Source organism: Rhinolophus sinicus, chromosome 15, assembly GCF_057876585.1.
Source record: "Rhinolophus sinicus isolate RSI-liver-muscle chromosome 15, RSI-T2T, whole genome shotgun sequence".
NCBI classification, from domain to species: Eukaryota; Metazoa; Chordata; class Mammalia; order Chiroptera; family Rhinolophidae; genus Rhinolophus; species Rhinolophus sinicus.
In genome coordinates this window covers 64,402,288-64,425,599 of record NC_142515.1, presented here as the reverse complement: position 1 = coordinate 64,425,599, position 23,312 = coordinate 64,402,288, and the positions used below count along the sequence as shown (strand labels likewise).

Genomic DNA, 23,312 nt, shown 5'->3' with positions numbered 1-23,312 from the left:
CACAAGCCTCAGAGGGAGGAAACATGTCATCTGTCTTGTCTGCCACATGCCTTCCTGGCCCTGCCCAGGCTGACTGAGGGAGGGCAGCTCCCTCCCCTTCCTAGGGGCATCCTCGCCTCTCCATAAAGGGTGTGGTCTTGCCCTAAGACCCCAATGCCACTTTTCTCAGAGTGAAATGGCCTACATGATTGGAATCAGCTGAGGCACATGTTAAAATGCAGATTCCTGGGTCCCAAACCAGATTCATTAAGTCAGAGCCTGGACTGGGGTCCAGGACCTGCTGAAAAGAGACTGCAACATCAGTGCAGCCCTTGGGGTCAGACAATTCTGTCTTAAATATTATATATTGGGAGTATCAGTGATACAGGCTGGCCTGAGCTCTTCCAACTCGTCACTCTCATGTGAAGGGGCCATTGGGGATTACCATTCTTCTTTAGTCTTCTGGACCTCAGCTCTTTTTTCATTTTTTCAATTAAAAAAAATTTTTTTTTATTGGGCAATATTCGGGAACAGTGTGTTTTCCCAGGGCCCATCAGCTCCAAGTCAAGTCATTGTCCTTCAGTCTAGTTATGGAGGGCGTAGCTCAGCTCTAAGTCTAGTCACCATTTTCAATTTTTAGTTGCAGGGGCTGCAGCCCACCATCCCATGGGGGAATTGAACCAGCAGCCTTGTTGTTGAGAGCTCGCGCTCTAACCAAGTGAGCCATCCGGCCACCCCTGGACCTCAGCTCTTGACCTCTTCTAAACAGCCACTCCAACAGGAACACACATTTTCAAAAAGGTCTGTAGCCATCCAGGTAAAGGCAGTCTAACCTGTCATGTAGAGAAGGAGCTTTCCCTCTCTGGAACCGTGATCTGGGGGACCCCACTCTGCCTGCACCTGGGCTTCCTTGTACTCGATCACAGAGAACAATAAGCATACTTAGGGGCTCAGCTTCCCAAATGTTTTCATTTCATAGATCTGCAAATAGTTACAGGGTTTGCTTTTCATTTGCATAACCAAATGGTTGGGTTAAGTGGTTTTACTAGTACAAAGAGTAGTTGACACACACCAGCATTGCAGACAAGAGGCTATGGGCCTGTGGGAAGGTGACTTTGTCATTTATGGGGATAATTGCACACAGATCAAAGGTCTAAGCGGGAAGTGGCCCTGGGCAAACAGGAACAGGGGACCAACCTACTAATGTGCCGGATGTATGGTTTTGTTCTTTTGTTTTATTGTTGTCATTATGTTTTTCAAAAAATTGAGTCAACACTTTAAAACCAACATTTCAAATAAAAGTCCAGATTCCTGGCTCTTATAGAAAAATTCAGAAGATTGATGCTACTAGTCTCGCCTCCTCCTGAACAGTGGCAGTGTCACTGAGACAAGATGCAGCTGCCCTTTAAGCCTGGATGCCTGCTACGCAGGTCACCCCATCCCCACGCCCCATGCCCCATGGTGTCCCCATGAAGCCAATGTCCCTGGGTAATCTGTATGTTGTTTCCTTGTACCAGTTTAGTGCCACCAAGCCTGCCCTTTTCCTGAGTCTGCAACCTTGGGGCTGAGGTGGGGACCCCTGGTCCACATGGAGGAGAATTCAGGTCTCCCCACTGAGTCAGAACCTCGGCTCACACAGCTAGGACTGGGGCACCTGATCACATTGCTATGAAATGCTCAAGCCATTTGGGAAGAAAATTTCTTCATGCTTTATGTCAGCGACCTGTACTAACATTTCCTTGTTTTTCCTCTGGATTTGACCAACTGTGTGTTTCTGCTGGAAGCTTGGCACCCACAGGGTGTACACACATTGTCACAGATGTTCTCCACCATGGTGCCCACAAAACCCCCAAGCTGGGCTGAATGTCTGACGCAGGTGAATTTGAGCACCCTGTCCCAGTATTACTTCGCCTGGGATATGTGTCCACGAGCAGAGCCTTTGTTTCTGAGGGTATGTAGTGTCCTTTGGGGTCCTTTCATCCCCACACCGCTCACATGTCCCAGCAGCTTCCCTTTCTTAGCACAGTTCTTATACATATGGGCTTGTCACAAGTATTGTTTGTCAATGTTTTTAAAGACGAACCCACGAAGAGCGCAAGTACAGCCATGGAAGGCCCAGGCAGTAGTCCAGAGAGGCCCCTAAAAATCTCCATTCTTTCACAATTTTAAAACTCGATGAAAAATGCTGAGAGATTCCAAATTTATTTGAAAACTAATAAGAGAGTTATTCTAAAAAGACACTTTCTTTGCACGTTCCAGTAACAATACAATTGTTTGGCATCTTGTAAAAATTAAAATGTGATTTAATTAAGTGTCATTTTAAAAGTGTTAAAAGGCTCCTGAATGTCTGTCTCATTGAAGCACAGAGACTTTTTTTTTTAATTTATTGGGGTGACAATTGTTAGTAAAGTTACATAGATTTCAGGTGCACAATTCTGTAACACATCATCTATAAATCCCATTGTGTGTTCATCACCCAGAGTCAGTTCTCCTTCCATCACCATATATTTGATCCCCCGTTACCCTCATCTCCCACCCCCCTCCCCCCTTACCCTCTGGTAGCCACTAAACTATTGTCTGGAAGCACAGAGACTTTTGCCTTCAGTCGGGAGCAGCCGTGTTCCTGTTTCTCTGCAGGGAGACACGTGCAAGAAGACATAGGACAGAGGGAAGCAGAGGAGGAGGAGGAGGACACAATTCTTTAGACTCAAAAAATGATTACATTCCCAAAGAGAAAGCTGTTCTTAATCAATGACAGGGAAGGACAAGGTCATATGGACAGAAGACCTCTAAGTCAAATTCTTGATTTTAAGTGTTTATTTGAGAAGTACCTCCCTAACCCCTCACACCCCCACACACATGCAAAGTAACAATTGGTTACACCACTGAAAATATTTGCATAGGGAAGACACCATAGTCCTGCAGGCCTCCTCCCTCCACCTACCCCACCCATTTCTCCAAGCCTCCACCCAGAGGTAACGCTGTGGCTGTTTCCAGTAATGTTGACTCATGTGTCATTTAACTCTGATCTAAACTGGAACACAGTGGCATTTCCCACAAGATTTATGCACTTGGATTTTTCTTAGAATCTGTGTGCAATCTTGTCACACCTTGTCTTTCCACTCTGTTCATGGCTGGCAGGAGAGCAGGTCCTGGTGGAGGTCGGGGGCTACTCTGAGGGCACAAATACAGGCTGAGAGGGATGCGTTGGAACTGAACTTACTGCACCAAATGCAGGCAAGAAAGCTTGCAATTTTATTTTTCAGCAGGAAAAGTTTGGGCAGTGAAAGTAGGAGTCACTGTTCAAAGAGGAAGAAATTTCCTAATTTAAGATAAAATGCTTAGACAGTCAACAAATGTTTTAGTCCCATGGGAAGAAGCTCAATATAAAAATAGCAAGTTAAAAAAAACATTCCTAATTGGGTACATACAACATAATCCCAAATTGGTTAAATCAATTACTGTACACAATGTCTGACAATTAAGTTCCCGAACTTGTTGCAATGATGTTGCTAACCATTTTTTATATCACAGGGATCATTCATTATGAATTTGTACAAATGCTTAACAAAGTTTACTATTTGGAAGTGCTGAAAAGGCTGCGTGAAAAAGTTATACGACCTGAGCTTTTTGCCAATTCGTGGCTCTTGCATCACGACAATGCACCAGCTCACACAGCACTGTGTGTGAGGGAGTTTTTAGCCAGTAAACGAAGAACTGTATTGGAACACCCTCCCTAATCATCTGATCTGGCCCGCAAGGCGCTGGTGTCAGTGCATAGCTTCCCAGGGGAGTACTTCTAAGGTGACTACAGTGATATTCAGCAATGAGGTATGCAGCATTTTTTCTAGTAGGAATTCATGAACTTAATTGTCAGACCTCGTATGTTTATCTCTTTATGAATATACAGACATAAATAGAAGAAACCCAAATTAAAATATACCAAAATGCTATCAAATTTATACTTTATTCTTACCTAAATTTTTCCATTTTACTTTAATGAAAATGTATTTCTCTTGTAGGAGAATGTTGATATGAAAACAAAGATAGAATGCTACATCTGTAATAACTTACTGCTCTTGGAGAAAAGGGGACTAAATCTAGAGTTACTAAAAAAGATGCATAAAAACTGGCACCAGACACCAGAAGCAAGAATTTTTTTAGCCTCAGGTTCTTCGTAAGGATGACTAAATAGTTCCAAAGAGTCCTAAGTGATTAATAATCTGTGGATGAAATTGATTAGTGAAGTTTGGGCTGAAAATGAAAATTACATCCTGTTTCACCTCGTGCGAGAAAGAACTTGTGCAAGTGGTTTCATTGAGTCCTGGACACGTTTCAGATTCTGGGGTGCAGGAGGGTCTGAGGCTGCCTGTGGCAATGGAAAGGACAGCTTCCTAGGTGCAACGAAGCCACAGGGAGCAGGGGCGCCTCTGAAGGTCATGTATTCAGAGCCAACAGCTACCTTGTGGAGGCTCTGAAAGCCCTTCTGTCAACATGTGCCCAGCATCCTCTGTGCAGGAATCCATCTTTCTTCACAAAAGTGTGATGCCTTCCTACCACGACCTCACATGTAACGTCTTTAGATCTGTATCTGCATTGCTCCCCTCTTCTGTACTCTGTAGCTAGGAATATATACTACAGTGTGGTGCATGGAACTGAAAGTAAAAAGAGCGTCATTTTGCTATGGCTGTTTTTATACACTGACCTTAACGGAAACCCTTTCTTAACTCCATGGGGCTGTGTTTTCCTTCAGAGGGACAGGAGAGCCACTTTACCCTTCTGCCCTGGCCTCTTTTGGGCCTTCCTCAGAACAACCTATTGGACTGGCTAATGCAAAAGAAGGCAGATAATTTTCTTGTTTTAAAGGAGAATAACTGAAGGTTTGACTTTAAGTAATTGTCTATTAGCATTTTAAGTATTATTCCTTGGGGAGCAAGAAATCAACCTGTAGGATTAGCCAGGTTTCAAAATACTGACATTAACTTTTGGTTTAGATTTTCAAAGGCCACTGTTCTCTCTTCTGCCCACCCACCCTCTCCTGCCCATCTTTAATTTTACCTGTTCCTAGCTCTTCACTAACTATAGAATGTAATCTCAGATGCTTGTGGCAACTATGGATTATTAGTAACAGATGGAGTTTTGTTATTAGATTGCATTTTATTATTTCCTTCAGCTCAACATTTTATTATTTCCTTCAGCTCAACGTGATATTGGAGGGCTCTCTCTATGGGTTGAGAGTGAGGGATGCTGCAAATGATGTCATTTTATTTTGTTGTGGGCCCTGTTTCCTTGCAGCCAGGTGAGAAACCTTATGTTGTGAAGGACAGGTTGATGTTTCCTCGTTCTGACTGGTAGAGCCCGGCGTCCCTGGCCCAAATGGCTTCTTTCGTTTGTATCACAGAATGGCTGAGGCAGCTGCTGTTCTGCTGACTTGAGATGCCTGTTCCCGCGAGGAGATCAGTAGGCATTTAGTACGGCTAACCTGGCCTCTTGGCACAGAGGGTCTAGTTTACCATCACCTCCTAGGGAAATAGATAGAAATAGATAGAAAATGTACAACTTAATGTCATATAAGACATACATAAAACTTCCACTGGGAGAGTATTTTCAAAGTACACAGGCATGCTCATGGTTAACTAGCCTTTAATAGAGTATTAGTGGATTGCCAAAGCTTTTACTTCTGAGCAGAGTGAGATGCGCCCAATGCCAGCATACCAGGCCAGAAGCTCTCCAGGACAAAGAAATCCTTATACATTTCTGGTAATGCCATGCACTGCTGGCATGTCAACTATGTCTTAGCAAGCCTAGTTAGAATAATCAAATGGAACAAAAACTGTTTTGAAGGCAACTAACAATAAAATGCATTATTAAAATTCAGTTCCACTCTCTTCCCAAAAACAACCCATTACTACCTCTAAATTCCCATCATGTCATTTGAAGTCTAGAGCTAAAATTTCGTTTTCTTTTTGTCCCTCTTCTGTTCCCAGTGTTCTGGGAAGAAGCCATCAAGCACTTACATTGGGGGTGGTTTCGGATATGCTCATTCCCATGCCACAGGGCACAGGGCTGTGAGTAAGAATTTCAGACTCAGAAAGAAACCCATTTTGAATCTGGGCACGACACACTGACCACTTCAACTAGAAACTGAGGATGCTTCAGAGAAAGCAAAACACTGGTTGGAAGCATTTACCAAACTCCAAGTCTTTGATGTTGCATTGGAAGACAACGTCTTCGTTCACCTTGAGTTCTACCACATTCCAGTCTTCTATCTTCTCTAGAATGACCTTGTGTCCATCTTCAGCCAGCACAGCTGGAAAAGATGGAGAGGGAAGTGGTGACATGGCGCAGACTCCAGATTAACCTGATACACAGACGTCCTCATGGATAACAGCAGCTGGTCTGCCCTCCAGTTGTTGGGGGGCTGTAACTCAATTGTCTTGGTGGGCACTTACCTGGTGCTGGTCCCAATGTGCCCTTACCTGTGCTGAGAAGCACAGCCAGAGACCTGAGCATTCCAGGGTTGGTTGCGATTTGCCCCAGACCTATATGATCTGTGAAAATATGTGCTTTATCTAGGAAGAGTTTTTGAGCTTTTTTTTAAATAGAGACAGTACTCAGTGTTGGAGGGGATTTGTGGAACTAATTTCTTACCCTGCTGATGGAAGTATAAATTGATCACCTTTCTGGAGGGCATTTTGGCAGTACATGCCAAAAACCTTTAAAGCCTCAAAAGAATTAGAATTAAAAAATGATTCTAATTTCTGGCCCAGGAACTTGCACTTATAAGAAAGTTTCCTAAGGAAAAAATCAGAAATACAGGCAGATTTTTGCAACAAGACATTTCATTCTGTAGTTTTATAATATCAAAGTAATGTTAATAATTTACACATCCAGTAATAAGGGGATGGTCAAGTAAATAGTGCTAAGCCCACACGATGAGACTTTATTTGGGTATTTCAAAAAATATGTATGAATTTTTTAATAGCAAGAAAAATATTTGTAATATAAGCAAAAATCAGCATGCATTCATATATATTCAATATTAATTAAAATATGTATATATAATAGCATAAAAGAAGAAAATATTCAGTGGTTATCTGTAGTGAGATTATGAGAAACTTTTTTCTCTTTATTCTTTTATCATTTTCCAGATTTTCCATCATAATGAAAAAAAATGTTTTTTTAAAAAGCTAATAGACTAAACTTTTATTCTCACCTTTGGAATCTTCACTTTGGTTATCACTTACTCTTAATGGCTCCTTCCCTAGAGATCAGCTATGGAAAAATCATTAGATTTATTCTCTAATGGGGGAAATGCAAGAGTATCTGGGCTTAGGAGAAATGGTGTGCACTGAACAGCTGAGAGCTCTATTTTTCTCATGCTACACCCTAATTTGCTTGGTGTTAAAGTTGTGTGCTAAATCACCACCTTTGGCAGTCTTCATGCATCAGTGAGAATTTTGGTTAGGATGCAAAGAGAAATCGGATGGAGGTCATGTTTTTTAAAGTCTTAGCACTTCAACCAGTCTTATGTAGAGAAAAGCAGACAGTTATGTCAGTTAACTGTATTTAATTACAGAGACAATTGCTTTTTCAAAGTGTTGGCATGTCCACTTCTTCACCTTTCAATCAGTTCAAGAACACACAGCCCCAACTGTGAACATTTTAATTGCGTGATTTTAATTTCACTTCTGGAAAGGAACTTCACAAAGTAACTCAGTGAGGATCTCCATTAATAAGATAGCACTCCTGGGGCACCCAGTGGAGGCCTTAACGGACCTTGTGTCAGCAAACGCCAATGTCTACAGAACACCTGCATCTTTTTCTTTGGCATATTTATTTTATTGTATCCTATTTAAGTGTCTTGTTCTTAAACATCTTTGGAGGAAGGCACTCAGCTTGGACCAATGACTTGTTTAAAATGGAGCAGTTGACCCATTAGGAATGGCCAGTGGATCACCTATGAAGCATAAATCTCTACAGGCAGAGATTTCTGGGGGTCATATACTCCCCTAGCAGCACCCTCTCAGGAGAGGAGAGGTGTAGCTGGAGAGGGAAAATCCCCAAGTGGGTAGTAGGTAGGAGGCAAATCAGCCCCCACGACCTTGGCTTTTCATTGTCTGAACGTGTTCCTGTACTTCAATATGATAGGAAGAAATCAGGAACAAATCAGCTTCTCCACTCTCACCTTATACCCCACCTCTGGGAGATAGGTGCTATGCCTATCCTACCAACACCCAACACCAACTCTCTAAGGCCTGGGGGTTCTGGAAAGAAGGAGGGCACAGGTTTGGTTTGGGGCTGGTCACTGTGTCTGCAGTGTAACTGAGGAAGGGGTCCGTAAGAGGAGACCCCAGGAAAGTGTGCACCCGGCAACTGCCACGGCCTTTTTCCTCAGTGCCCAATCTGACCGAGCTTCATGGAGCATGTGAGTTTGGGATGTGTTTTGTGAGAATAGCAGCAGCCTTCCATGGCAAGGAGTATCCCAGAAACTGGATTTGATCCACCAAATACCCACCCTGTGGAAGTGGGGTGTGCTGAATAATGGGGAGCTGCCTCATACCTGAGTGAATGGAGACCTATAGAAAGAAATTCTCTGAAGACAGCAAATCCCTCCTCACTTTACCTTGTATATGGTGGTGAAGCACAGGCCCTTGGCGCCTTTCCGGGCATGCCTCCCTCACTGACAACATCCCTCTGCCCCCAAGTGCCCAGTGTTAATAAATCTCATTGAATAAACAAGCTCATGATGGCACTGCACACTTCCAATGACTTTTTTGGACCCTGAGTGACCTAAGACTGATTTTTTGGTAAAGCAATAAGCCACCTAAGAGTCTAGATCATATATCACCCTCAGGACAGCCGTTCCTTCTCATCAGTCCATGATGTGTTGAGCCCAGTGGGTAGGGTGGCCAGTGCAAGCTTAAGGGATCAAACTTGAAGAAGAACCAGAATTCCTGCAGCTCATCCAAATGCCACTTCTCTACATGGAGGACCCATTTGTTCCTATGAGCTGCCATGGGGTTGTCTATTCAAAGAAAGGTCAGATAAATATACTCCATGCAACAAAGTCTTGCAAAGGCAGTGGTTAAACTCCAGCATAAATCAACCCGAAGCTGTAAGGCCACCCGCTGAACGCCTGACTCTTTGAAGTGGCACCTCATTCTTCAAGGGGGATCTGGGTAAACTGAAGGGACACGGAAAAGCCTCCCTCTTCTCAGTGCTGGCAGAACTGTGCACCATCTGCAAATGATGTAAATACTGGTGGTCAGGAAGTCAAGGCAAACAGAGCCATCCCCCCTTCTCTGCTTGGCACAGATGCGATACCAGCGACCACTACTCCGTGCAGCTAATGCACAGTTAGCATCTTAACTAAATACAGGTGGACTCCATGTTTATGGGTCAGTTTCAATTCCTTCTCGTGTCCTTTAGCGGGTCATTTGGCAGACCTAAATACAGCAGGCAAGGAGCAAACCCTGGCCAGGAAAATTGTTCAGAACTTTTTGTTAAGCATTAGTTAGTTTAGTTTCATCAGCACTGAGACCAGAGTGGAGACATTATTGCTGAGCTATTATAATTTGCAGGTAATAAAGAAAGAACAAAAATGTTCTATCACTTAAGGCATAGTAAGTTCAAGAAAGATCAAGCATATTTCCAAAGCCAGCAGGGCTTCAGGACATGATAAAGAGCTATGATTTTTAAAGAAACACACAGAATTCAGACGCAGAGTTTACATATGAGAATCTGCAAATGGACCATTCTGTGTGTGATGTGATCTTAGTGTTGCATCTGCCGTGGTAGGGGTGTGTGGGACAGGGAGGGCAGAGCCGACTCTCCCTGCTTTGCTTTATTAACACCCTGGCATTTGTCACCGGCCCTCAGTAAATGTTGGCTGCCAGTGTAATATGAATTATCATTCAGGAATATACAAAGCTAACTTTCAAAATCAACCACCCGCTGATACCTTGCAATACTCAAGTCTCCTTCAGCCATAAAAATTCTCTCCTTGATCTTCTCAAAATACTCCTCTCCTCCCCTACTGTGGGAAGAGCTGCCTGTGCTCATTGCTTCCTCATCTACTCCCTCCTTTACCTCCTGCAGTTGGAGCCCTTAGCCCACATTCTCCTGAATCTGTGCTCTCAGAGGTGAGGGGCCGTCAGTACATTCAATGGCTCACCCAGTTCTCCCCCCCCCCTTGGCATATGGACGCACTGACTCATCTCCTTTTTTGCTTCTTTAAAATACTTCTGCTGGCACAAAGAAATATGTTAAACTTCAACTTTTTTTAGGTTATAAGTGTCATGTAGCCCCACAATTTTTAAGAAACCTTAAAAATTATTGAAAAGGACAAAAATATTTAAATTGCCCATAATTCTTCCTCCTCCCCCCCTCTGTCTTTTTCAATGGAAGTGGGATCATATGTACATGAAATTCAGAAACATACTTTATCCCTTAACGCAGTCGTGGTGATCCAGCCCTGTCAATATACGTAGATATGATGCATTGCATTTTCTGTGATGGGCGTACTGCCATTTACTCAGCTATTCCTTTTTCTGCTTGTTTCTAATTTTTCATTGTCACCAAGAAAGTTTCAGGAAATATTCATGGGCGTGCCTCCATGTACATATGCTGTGAGTGTGTGTGTGTGTGTGTGTGTGTGTGTGTGTGTATGTATGTGTAAAATTGAGAAAATTGACCTTTCTGAGCCTCCATTTACTGGATTCTTCAGTATATGGTTAAATTTTAACACACTGCCAAGTTGCCCTCCAAAGTTACGGTGGGGACAGAGTCCCGGAGAGCAGTTTCCAGGCGCTCGGTCTAGGGTGGGGAGGTGGTGGCTCGGGTAGTGAATGACCGTGGACTGTGATTGGTTGGCCGTCAGCTGTAACCGGTTAGCCAATTGGCTATTGATGTAACTGCGGGGCTGCGTTGATTGGTTGGTTGGTTGGCAGGCAGAGAAGTGAATGGCGAACTGTGGATCGTGTGGCTACTACTGCGTGTGTCTCGCCTGGCCGCCAGAGAGAATATAGTGGTATGACTCCCCTATCTATGGCTCCGTGGGTGTTCCTTTTTGGCCTGGCCATATCCTGCGTTCTTATGTGGGGAGCGGGACCAGAGGCCCCGCAGGCCGCCCCGCATGACAGTTACTGTGCCAATTTACCCTCCCATCGCAAGTCTTTGAGAACATTCTTTTTCTATGTCTTTGATCAACCATGAATTCATCTTTTTCTGAAGATCACTCCTGCTTACAGTTTCGTGCCCATCAGCCATTTTCATCTTGAAATTCTCCTGTCACTTGCTGCCTGTGCCTCCAGGTTCTCTCCTACCTCTGCACCCTTTGGAGGGACTACTGCCGACGTCCTGCTGTCTGCTGGGTCCTGTCTTTCCTTGCTTCCTCCACAGTCTCATCTCCTGTGGTTCCAGCATTCAGCTCAATGTAGGTTCATTTAAACTAATATTTATTGGTCCTTAAGATATGCCAGGCACAGGCCCAGACACTGGGACTCAGCAGAGAACAGAACAGACAAAAATCCCTGCTCCCTTGAAGACTACATCCCAGTAGGAGAGAAATAGGTGAAATATATGTTGTGGTAGATACTTCTGAGCACTAGAAGAACTAACAGAGGAGGGAGGGGAGGGAAGGAAGAAGGAGGCACAGGTGAGTGTTGACATTTTCGATGGGGATGCCCAAGAAAGGCATGTCTGTGGAGGTGACTTTTGAGAAAGACCTGAAGGCTGAGAGAGAGTGAGGAGTGAAGGCCGTTGCAAGAATCTGGAGAAAGAGCATTCCAGGTGGAGCAGCTGCCAAGCCCTGAGGTGAAAGTGCACTAAGAGTGTTCAAGGTCAGTGAGGAGTCTGGTGTGGCTGGAGCTGAGTGAGTGAGGGGAGTAGTGATGGGAGGGAATGAAGTCAGGGGGGTCAGTAAGGGCCTGGAAGACTACTCTAAGTCTTTGGTTTTACCTTTAGTGATCTGGGAGTCACCAGAATGTTCTCAGACTCTCAGGCCATGCTCTGACTCAAGTGGCTTTGGGGGCTGAGAACGGACTTCAGGGGGTGAGGCTGGTCACAGGGAGCTAAGTGAGGAGGCCAGGGCCGTGATCAGGCAGAAGATGATGGCAGCTTGGACAAAGAGGTGGACAGTGGTGGTAGGAAGGGTAAGTCATGGTTGGATTCTGTCTGGATGCTTTGAAGATAGAAATGACAAGATGTTCTGAAGCCTAAATGGGAGTATGAGGGACATAGAGGAGAGAGAGAGATGCCTTCAAGATTTTGGGCCGTAGTAACTGAAAGAATGGAGCTGCTATGAATCGAGATGGAAAGAATGCAGGAGGGGCTGTGTAGGGGTGAGTATTAGGAGGCCAGTTAAAAAATTTTGTATGTGTGCTATTAGCTAACACAATAGAAGAAAAGTAAATAAGAGGTGTATGGACTGGAAAGAGTCAATAAGTGAGCAAGAAATCAAGTGCTGTTATAATACACAACACCATTTTTCTTTTGGGGGCTGCAAATGTCTCTATCTACTTAGAATTATATAAATCACAATGGTGAGCAAATTTGTTTCCTGATACTGAGGAGAAAATATTTATAGATAAAAATACCTACATTATATTACACACACACACACACACACACACACACACACACACACACACACACACACAGACCCTCACACCTTTGATGTGGTATTTCTTTGCTCCCTTACCACATAGATCACTCTGTTGCTTTTCATCTCAACTATATCACTTTCATTTACTTGGTGTATAAAACTTTCATATATTGGTATGTGTATTTGGTTTAAAATGTTTAAATTCAGCTTTTGGACTTACATTCAATACTCTGGTATTATCAATGAGGAAAGGCACCCCTATATGTACATTTCTCACTGTTTACATGGTAAGAATGAAATCATCGAAAATATTTTTCCACATTGTTATCCTTATTTGAATGATATTGTGCTGCTCAAATAAATCTGTTGGGACACAGTATTAAATTAAAAAATAAGCTAATGTGGTTGTTGGTAGGTTTCTGAGGTACTAATAATGTACTAATTTCTAATGTGTACTATTCGTTTCTCTGGGTACTCATGGGTGTGCTCGCTTTGTGAAAATTCACCAAGCTATTCACTTGTGATCTGTTTTCTATGTGTATCTTATTTCAACATAAAAATTACTTTAAAAATTAAAAAAAAAAAGGAGATGAAGAATTATAAAAAAAAAAAAAAATTGTATATGTTAGTCTGAGGTGCCTACTACATATCCCAATGACAATGAGAGGTCCTGATTGGAGATATAAATTTGTGTCATTAGCATATAGATGTCATGTAAAGTCATAACTACTTCTGACTTAAATCTACCTGAAATACAGAATGTAATTTCTAACCTATTAATATTTCTTAATAATTCATTCTCTCCCATTTTTCCTCCCCAAATCTTTCTTCAGAATTGGTTTCTTAAGAACTTCCTTGATCTCATCATTCTTTAGCTCAAGGAACACTGGCTTCCTTTTGCCAAGGGTAAAACAGACCTGACTCTCTTATTGCACACCTTCCTCTAGGCAGACCCACTGCTTGCTTCTCACCAACATGCCCCAAGCTACTCTGTCCTCCTATTTTTAGTGACCCCCCTCCCAGAATAATAAGAACCAGTGCTCACTGAGCACTTACTACTTACAAGTATGGTGTTCATGACTCTACATGCATTTTCTCATTGGAATTTCGCATCAGTAAATGAAGTGAAATTCAATTCACTTTGGAAAATCCCTATCAGTAAGATAGGGATTTTTTTCCCATTTTACCAATAAGTAAATGGAGACTCAGAAAGGTAAAACAAGTTGATCTTGACTTTGGCCACACAGCTATTAAAAAGTGGAGACCATTTCAAACCTAGGTCAGTTGGACCTCAGAGCCTTGTCGCTGCCAACAATACAAGCAGGAGACAAATGAGCAGGGAGAGGTGACCAGCAGAGCCAACAGGATTTATGTACAAACGAGATGCACAAACTTTCCCCCTAATACTTGTAAATTATAACAAATGTTCATTCAAGTATTCTGCTTTAATATAATTCTTGGTATGTAAACTATCTAATTGAACTCTATACAATCAGGCTGATTGTGACAGTAGGAAGAAACACAATTAAAAAGTGTCTGCAGACATCAGCAAGATGGCAGAGTAGGCAGGCCCAAACTCTCATTCACTCACAGAAACGTCGAAAAAACAACCAGCAACTGTGACAACCAACTTTCTCAGAATTTTGGAAAATAGTAAAAGGTGGCAAACAAGTGAATGCTGAATCATGTAAAAGGCAACTTTAAACTGGTAAGAAAGCATTGTGGCATCTTTTTTTTTTTTTTTTTTTATTCTACTCTTGTTGGAAGATTTCTTTCTTTTTTTTTTTTTTTTTAAATTAAATTTATTGGGGTGACAATTGTTAGTAAAATTACATAGATTTCAGGTGTACAATTCTGTATTACATCATCTATAAATCCCATTGTATGTTCATCACCCAGAGTCAGTTCTTCCATCACCATATATTCAATCCCCCTTACCCTCACCTCCCCCCCCACCCCCCTTACCCTCTGGCAACCACTAAACTATTGTCCGTGTCTATGAGTTTCTGTTTCTCATTTGTTTGTCTTATTCTTTTGTTGTTTTTGGTTTATATACCACATATCAGTGAAATCACATGGTTCTCTGCTTTTTCTGTCTGACTTGTTTCGCTCAGCATTACTCTCTCAAGATCCATCCATGTTGTCACAAATGTTCCTATATCATCTTTTCTCACTGCCGAATAGTATTCCATTGTGTATATGTACCACAACTTCTTTATCCATTCATCTATCGAAGGACATTTTGGTTGTTTCCATGTCTTGGCCACCGTAAACAAAGCTGCAATGAACATTGGAGCACACGTATCTTTATCTCTAAATGTTTTCAGATTTTTTGGGTAGATACCCAGGAGAGGGATTGCTGGGTCATACGGCAATTCTATTCGTAATTCTTTGAGGAACCTCCACACTGCCTTCCATAACGGCTGCACCAGTCTGCATTCCCACCAACAGTGTATGAGGGTTCCTTTTTCTCCACAACCTCTCCAACATTTGTTACTATTTGTCTTGTTGATGATGGCCATTTTGACTGGGGTGAGGTGATATCTCATTGTGGTTTTGATTTGCATTTCTCTGATGATTAGTGATGTTGAACATTTTTTCATATGTTTATTTGCCATTTGTATGTCCTCTTTGGAGAAATGTCTCTTCAAGTCCTATGCCCATTTTTCAATTGGGTTGTTTGTTTTTTTGTTGTTGAGTTGCATGAGTTCCTTGTATATTCTGGATACTAGCCCCTTATCGGAGGCACTGTTAGCAAAAATCTTCTCCCATTCAGTTGGTAGCCTCTTTATTTTGTCAATGGTTTCTTTTGCTGTGCAGAAGCTTTTAAGTTTCATATAGTCCCATTCGTTTATTTTAGCTTTCACTTCCATTGCCTTTGGAGTCAAGTTCATAAAATGCTCTTTGAACCCAAGGTCCATAAGTTTAGTACCTATGTTTTCTTCTATGCAGTTTATTGTGTCAGGTCTTATGCTTAAGTCTCTGATCCATTTTGAATTAACTTTGGTACATGGTGACAAATAGCAGTCCAGTTTCATTCTTTTGCACGTGGCTATCCAATTCTCCCAGCACCATTTATTGAAGAGGCTGTCTTTGCTCCATTGTATGTTTTTAGCAACTTTGTCAAAAATTATCTGTCCATATTTATATGGTTTTATTTCTGGGTTCTCAATTCTATTCCATTGGTCTATGTGTCTGTTTTTCTGCCAATACCATGCTGTTTTGATTATTGTGGCCCTGTAGTACAGGCCAAAGTCAGGAAGTGTGATACCTCCATTATAGTTCTTTTTTCTTAAGATTGCTTTGGCTATTCGGGGTCTTTTGTGGTTCCAAACAAATCTGATGATTTTTTGTTCTATTTCTTTAAAATATGCCATTGGGATTTTGATGGGGATTGCATTGAATCTGTATATTGCTTTGGGTAATATGGCCATTTTAACTATGTTGATTCTTCCAATCCATGAGCACGGAATGTCTTTCCATTTCTTTGTGTCTTCTTCAATTTCTTTCAAAATGTCTTATAGTTTTCAGCATATAGGTCTTTCACATCCTTGGTTAAGTTTATTCCTAGGTATTTTATTCTTTTTGCTGCAATTGCAAAAGGAATTGTTTTTTGTATTTCTTTTTCTGAGATTTCATTGTTAGTATATAGGAAGGCAATGGACTTTTGTGCGTTGATTTTGTAGCCGGCAACTTTACTGTATTCGTTGATTGTTTCTAATAGCTTTTTGGTGGAGTCTTTAGGGTTTTCTATATATAGCATCATGTCATCTGCAAAGAGTGATAATTTAACTTCTTCATTCCCAATTTGGATGCCTTTTATTTCTTTCTCTTGCCTGATTGCTCTGGCAAGGACTTCCAACACTATGTTGAAAAGCAGAGGTGATAGGGGACATCCCTGTCGTGTTCCTGAATGTAGAGCAAAGGGCTTCAGCTTTTCTCCATTAATTATGAGATTAGCAGAGGGCTTGTCATATATGGCCTTTATTATGTTAAGGTATTTTCCTTCTATACCCATTTTATTAAGTGTTTTAATCATAAATGGATGTTGTATCTTGTCAAATGCTTTTTCTGCATCAATTGATATAATCATATGATTTTTGTCCTTTATTTTGTTTATGTGATGTATCACATTGATGGATTTGCGTATGTTGAACCATCCTTGTGCCCCGGGGATGAACCCCACTTGGTCGTGATGAATAATCTTTTTAATGCATTGTTGTATTCGATTTGCTAGAATTTTATTTAGGATTTTTGCATCGGTATTCATTAGAGATATTGGTCTGTAGTTTTCTTTTTTTGTGCTGTCCTTACCAGGTTTTGGTATCAGGGTAATGTTGGCCTCATAGAATGAGTTAGGGAGTACTGTCTCTTCTTCAATTTTTTGGAAGAGTTTGTGCAGAATTGGTATTAGATCCTCTTTGAAGGTTTGGTAGAATTCACTAGTGAAGCCATCTGGTCCCGGACTTTTGCTTTTGGGAAGGTTTTGGATGACTGATTCAATTTCGTTACTGGTGATCGGTCTGTTTAGATTTTCTAGTTCTTCATGGTTCAGCCTTGGAAGGCTATATGTTTCTAAGAACTTGTCCAATTCTTCTAGGTTGTTGAATTTGGTGGCATATAGTCCTTCATAGTATTCTTGGATGATCCTTTGTATTTCTGTGGTGTCCGTGATAACTTCCCCTTTTACGTTTCTGATTTTGTTAATCAGTGTCTTCTCTCTTTTCATCTTAGTAAGTCTAGCCAAGGGTTTGTCAATTTTGTTAATCTTTTCAAAGAACCAGCTCTTTGTCACATTAATTTTTTCTATTGTCTTTTTGTTCTCTATTTCATTTAGTTCTGCTTTAATTTTTATTATTTCCTTTCTTCTGCTGACCTTGGGTTTTACTTGTTCTTCTTTTTCTAGTTCTTTAAGGTGTAACATGAGGTTATTTATTTGGGAGTTTTCTTGTTTCTTGAGATAGGCCTGTAATGAGATAAATTTCCCTCTTAAAACTGCTTTCGCTGCATCCCAGAAATTTTGGTAGGATGTATTTTCATTGTCATTTGTTTCTATGTATCTTTTGATCTCTCCTCTAATTTCTTCTTTGACCCAGTCCTTCTTTAAAAGTATGTTGTTTAATCTCCATGTATTTGTGTTTTTTCCCGCTTTCTTTTTACAGTTGATATCCAATTTTAAAGCCTTGTGATCAGAGAATATGCATGGTATGATTTCAATCTTCTTAAATTTGTTGAGACTGATTTTATGTCCCAATATATGGTCTATCCTTGAGAATGTTCCGTGTACACCAGAAAAGAATGTATAGTCTGATGTTTTAGGATGAAGTGCTCTATAAATGTCAATTATGTCCATTTCATCTAATGTGTCATTTAGGGCTACTATTTCGTTATTTATTTTCTGTTTGGATGATCTATCCATAGCTGTCAATGATGTATTTAAGTCCCCTAGTATAATTGTGTTTTGGTCAATTTCTCCCTTTAGTTCTGTTAGTAGTTGCTTGGTGTATTTCGGTGCTCCCTGATTCGGGGCATAAATATTGATGACTGTTATGTCTTCTTGTTGTACAGTCCCCTTCACCATTATGAAATGTCCATCTTTATCTCTTGTTATCTTTTTCACCTTGAAGTCTGTTTCATCTGATATCATTATGGCTACACCTGATTTTCTCTGGGTACCATTTGCTTGGAGTGTCAATTTCCACCCTTTCACTTTGAGTCTATGCTTGTCCTTGTAGCTGAGATGTGTCTCTTGGAGACAGCATATGGTTGGGTTTAGTTTTTTGATCCAATCTGCTACTCTGTGCCTTTTTATTGGTGAGTTCAGTCCATTTACATTTAGGGAGATTATTGATATGTGAGGATTTCCTGTCATTCTATCTTTAGTTTTCTGGTAAGGCTGTGTCTCCATTGTTTCTTTGCCTTTTTGTTGTTGTCTATTATTTCTATGTGGTGGTATTCTATGATGTTTCCCTCTGTTTCTTCTTTTATTTCAGTATATATTTCAATTCTGGATTTATTTTGAGTGGTTACCCTTAAGTTTATGTAAAAGAAAGTTTGATATTTAGAGTATTCCATTTTCTTCAGCACGCTTACTTTCTCCATTTCCATATTCCGGTTCAGGCCTTTACTCTCCCCCTTTTTGAGTTTTGGTTGCCACAAATTGTCCCTGTTGATGGTGGTCGAATAGCCTCCTTTAGTATTTCTTGTAGTGCAGGTCGTGTATTAGAAAATTCCCTCAGCTTCTGTATGTCTGGAAAGGTCTTTATTCCTCCTTCATATCTAAAGGATATCTTTGCTGGATATATTATTCTTGGCTCATGATTTCTCTCTTTTAATAGTTTGAACATTTGGTTCCACTCCCTCCTGGCTTGTAGAGTTTCTGCTGAAAAATCTGATGATAATCTAATGGGCTTTCCTTTGTATGTTACCGTCTTCTTTTCCCTGGCTGCCTTGAGGATTCTGTCTTTGTCGTTGATTTTAGACAGCTTCAATACAATGTGCCTTGGAGAAGGCCTGTTGGGATTGAGGTAACTAGGTGTTCTATTTGCTTCTTGGATTCGAGGGTCCAGTTCTGTCCACAAATTTGGGAAGTTCTCATCGACAATTTGTTTGAATATATTCTCTGTTCCCTTCTCTCTTTCTTCTCCTTCTGGTATGCCCATTATTCTTATATTGCTCTTTCTGATGGAGTCAGAAAGTTCTTGTAGAGTTCTTTCATTTCTTTTAAGTCTCAAGTCTCTTTTTTCTTCTCTCTGTGTCATTTCCAGGTTTCTATCTTCGATGTCACTGACTCTTTCCTCCATCTGGTCAACTCTACTACCTAAGCTGGTTATTTCATTCTTAATTTCTTCTATTGAGTTCTTAATCTCCAGAAATTCTATTTGGTTCTTTTTTAAGATTTCATTCTCTTTCGTAAAATGCTCATGCTGTTCTTTGATTGAGTTTCTGAGTTCCTTTAACTGCCTATCTGTGTTTTCTTGTATCTCGTTGAGTTTTCTCAGAACTGCAATCTTGAATTCTCTGTCATTTAAGTCACATATTTCTGTATCTTTAAGTGCCTTCTCTGGAGATTTTTCACTTTCTTTCTGAGTTATCTTGTTGCCTTGGTTATTCATGGCGATTACTGGTTTACTATTTCTCTTCCTAGACATCTACAGGAGTGGCTTCTGCAACAGGCTGATAGAAAGCGGTCTTTCTTTTGTTTGCCAGTACTTGTTGGTAGAGTGTTTTATTATTTCTCCAACTGCAACTTATTTTCCTTCTCCCACACAGTAGTGCTATGTTTTCTCTGCACTATTCCAACTTCTCACACAATGGGGGGATTCCCTGGGAGACGGGCTTCTCCTCTGTTAATAGTTCGTCTAGGTCACAGGGCGCAGTGTCCCGGTGGGTATGCGGAGAGCTTTTGATGTTCCAAAGCTCTTCCAGCTCCTGATTCAGAGCCCGTAGGTTTCAGCAGTTCTGTTTACTCCTGCAGGGATCCGCCCAGATAGGTGGGGTCAGAGGCGGGGTGAGTTGTGAGAGGTGGCCCAGAGCAATGGTGGCGACCACCACCACAGCCGGTCCTGCTTCCACAGCTCTCTCCCCTTTGCTGGAACTAGTTGGGCTGTGAAATTGTGTTTGCAGTCCACAGTTCTCAAAACAGCAAATTTTCTGTTGTTTTGATCTGACACTGCTACTGTTTCGCTTTTAGCACCGGGCAGGTGGGGGCGGGGCGAGCTCTGGGAGGGGAGGGAGGGAGCCGCTAGTCTCAGTGCCTAAGGCTCCGTTCTCTGCTCGGCAGTGCGGGCTTAAACCACCGTTTTCAGCCTTTTTCCCTCAGTCTTTTCTCCGAGGTCTCTGCCGTGAGCGTTGGGTTCAGCCGTGTTATATGCTGCCCCCTCAGCCCTGTGGAGCCCTGGCGGAGCCCTAGCAGTCCGAGCTCTTCCCTCTCCCGTAGCTGTGGTAGTTCCGGGAAGCAGCGAGCTCGGCGCACTGAGCTAGGTCTGCGTCCTCCGCCCGCGCGTCTCCGTCTCCGCGCACTTCTCCCTTTCCTCCTCCCTCCACTCGCGCGAATCTCCCACCTGTAGGTGATTTCAGTCGGTAGTGGGCCTCTTCGTGTTGCCTGTGTGCTGTGCAGGGAGTCCTTTGTGGAGTTTTTGTTGTTCGATTCGTTGTAAATTCCAGGGGAGCTTTACAGAGGCTCACCTCACGCCGCCATTTTTCCGGAAGTCCCGGCATCTTTCTTTTGCCACCCCTCACCCCCCACCCCGTCCCTGGCTTGGTGGCAGTCTTGAAGATAGCAGCACAGCAGACCTTAATTGCAAATTCTTGTGTTTGTCAGTTCTAACCTGTCTGGGGGCTACCTAAAGGATTGACACAAGGCGCTAGTCTTCATTTCACCTAACTTGGAACTCACACAGGGTGGAGAATCTGTAGGCAGTGCTCGAAAACACTGTAAGGCAAGTGAAAAATTTATAGCTGTCTGAGCAAAAGGTTATTGAGACATCCAATAAATTTCATAAAGCCTGAAAGGAGATGCTGGGGAGAGAGTTTCTTGGGGAAATTAGAACATTTAAAAGTACTCATGTAGACTAGAAAATTAGAAAGCTAAGTGCATGCCCAGAACAGGATGCACACTCAGAAAAGACCTGGGAAGATCCTAAGCTCTCACCACTGGTTGATCTATAGGCACAGTGAAAGTAGGAAGTAAAAGCTGAGGTATTGTAAATAGCCTGGATAAGTGTTAAAGGAGTGCCTCAATATAGAGCAAATACATAAAGAATGGTGAGGCTTTTTGTTTTATTTTAAAGCTACTGGCATTCATGGAAATCTCTGTTGAAATACTGGCTGAACACGAGCTAAGAACAGCAAATCCTGGGAAATGGGGAGAATCTGATTTTTAGAGTTACCAACTTATCATATGTAAATATCCAGTTTTTAACAACAACAACAAAAATTAAAAAGCATTCAAAGAAACAGGGAAATAGTAGACATTCAAAGGAAAATAATAAATTCACAAAAACTGTCTCTGAGGAAATCCAGACATTAGCCTTAATTTAAATTAACTATCTTAAAATGGTAAAAAGCAAAAGGAAACCATGGACAAACAATGAAAACAAACCAGGGAAATAATGTATGAACAAAATGAGAATATCAATAAAAAGAGAAATTCTAAAAAGAAACCAAATAGAAATTCTGAAGTTCAAAAATACAATACACTAGTCCTCCCTTATCCATGGGGGATACATTCCCAGACCCCCAGTAGATGCCTGAAACTGCGGATAGTACTAAACCTTATATGTACTTCGTTTTTTTCCCTATACATAAACACCTATGATAAAATTTAATTTATGAATTAGGCACAGTAATAGATTAACAAAAGTGCTTAATAATAAAATAGAGCAACTATAATAATAGACTATAATAAAAGTTATGTGAATGTGATCACTCATTTCAGGGGATCCCTTGCTGAAGTCTTCGTATAGGCTCAGTGCTTTCTGGTACAACAGTTGCTATCAATTGGAATATGTTTTCTGTTCCTGTCTTCCACCCACAAATTTAATTTCCCATCTTGACTAAGTACTTATCACGCACTGTGATTGTAACTTTTGTAGTTTGAGGTGCAGCAGCAAAATTAGCACAAATTTCTTTTCCCTTTTTCACAATTTCACATAGAGAAGATTTATTTTTACCATAGATCTTAGCAACCTCAGCATATGATTTTCTTTCTTTCCTTATTATTAAGTTGAGAACTTTCACCTTTTTACTTAAAGGAAGTAATTTATGGCTTCTCTTTGGCATATCTGGGTTGCTAGCATCACTACTCTTGCACTCTGGGGTCATTATTAAGTAAAATAAGGGTTATTTGAAAACAAGTACTGCAATGCCATAACAGTTGATCTGATAGCTGAGGCAGCTATTAAGTGACTAACAGTTGGGTAATGTATACAGTGTGGATACACTGGACAAAGGTGTGATTCATATCTGGATGGGATGGAACAGGGTTGTAGGAAATTTCACCATGCTACTCAGAACAGTGCTCAATTTAAAACTTATGAATTGTTTATTGAACTTTTTATTTCTGGAATTTTCCATTTAATATTTTGGACTGTGGTTGACCACAGATAAAAGGGGACTACAATAACTGAAAAGTAAAATTCACTAGAGAGAGATTCAGCAATATATTTGAGCAGGCAGAAGAAAGAATCAGTAAACCAGAAGACTGGACAATTGAAATGATTGAGTCCAAGAAACAGAAAGAACAAAGAATAAAGAAAAGTAAGTGAACAGAGCCTAAAGAACCTGTGGGACATCATTACACATACCAACATACACACAATGGAAATCTCAGAATGAGAAAAGAGGAAGGGGCCAGGTTGAAAACTCCCCAAATTTCATGAAAGATGTAAAAATACATATTCAAGAAGCTCAACTAACTGCAAAAAGGATTGATATAAAGAAATCCACACTGAGCTGCATTATAGTCAAATTGTCAAAAGACAAAGACGAAGAAAGAATCTTGAAAGGAGCAAAAGAAAAGTGACTTGTCATGTATAAGATTAGCAGCTCAGTGATTTCTCATCAGAAACCATGAAGGCCAGAAGGCAGCAGAATGACATATTTAAAGTACTGAAAGAAAAAACTTGTGTTGGTCAGAGTTCTCCAGAGAAATAGAACCAACAGGTTATATATAGACAGAGAAAGAAAGAGAGAAAGAGATTTATTTTAAGGAATTGGGCTAATA

At 41.2% G+C, this 23,312-nt stretch overlaps 1 protein-coding gene across 1 annotated transcript in view; it reads right to left on the bottom strand.

Moving 5' to 3' along the window:
• Positions 1–5,436: 5,436 nt before the first annotated feature.
• The window catches only part of C15H10orf53 (chromosome 15 C10orf53 homolog), a 51,706-nt gene continuing 33,830 nt past the window's right edge, over positions 5,437–23,312 (bottom strand). Inside the window, exons 2-3 of the mRNA XM_019730162.1 lie at positions 6,170–6,289; positions 5,437–5,501 (exon numbers count right to left, since the gene is read on the bottom strand). Of these exons, the coding sequence (XP_019585721.1) occupies positions 5,437–5,501; positions 6,170–6,289 (185 nt within the window). The remainder of the gene's footprint in view (positions 5,502–6,169; positions 6,290–23,312) is intronic.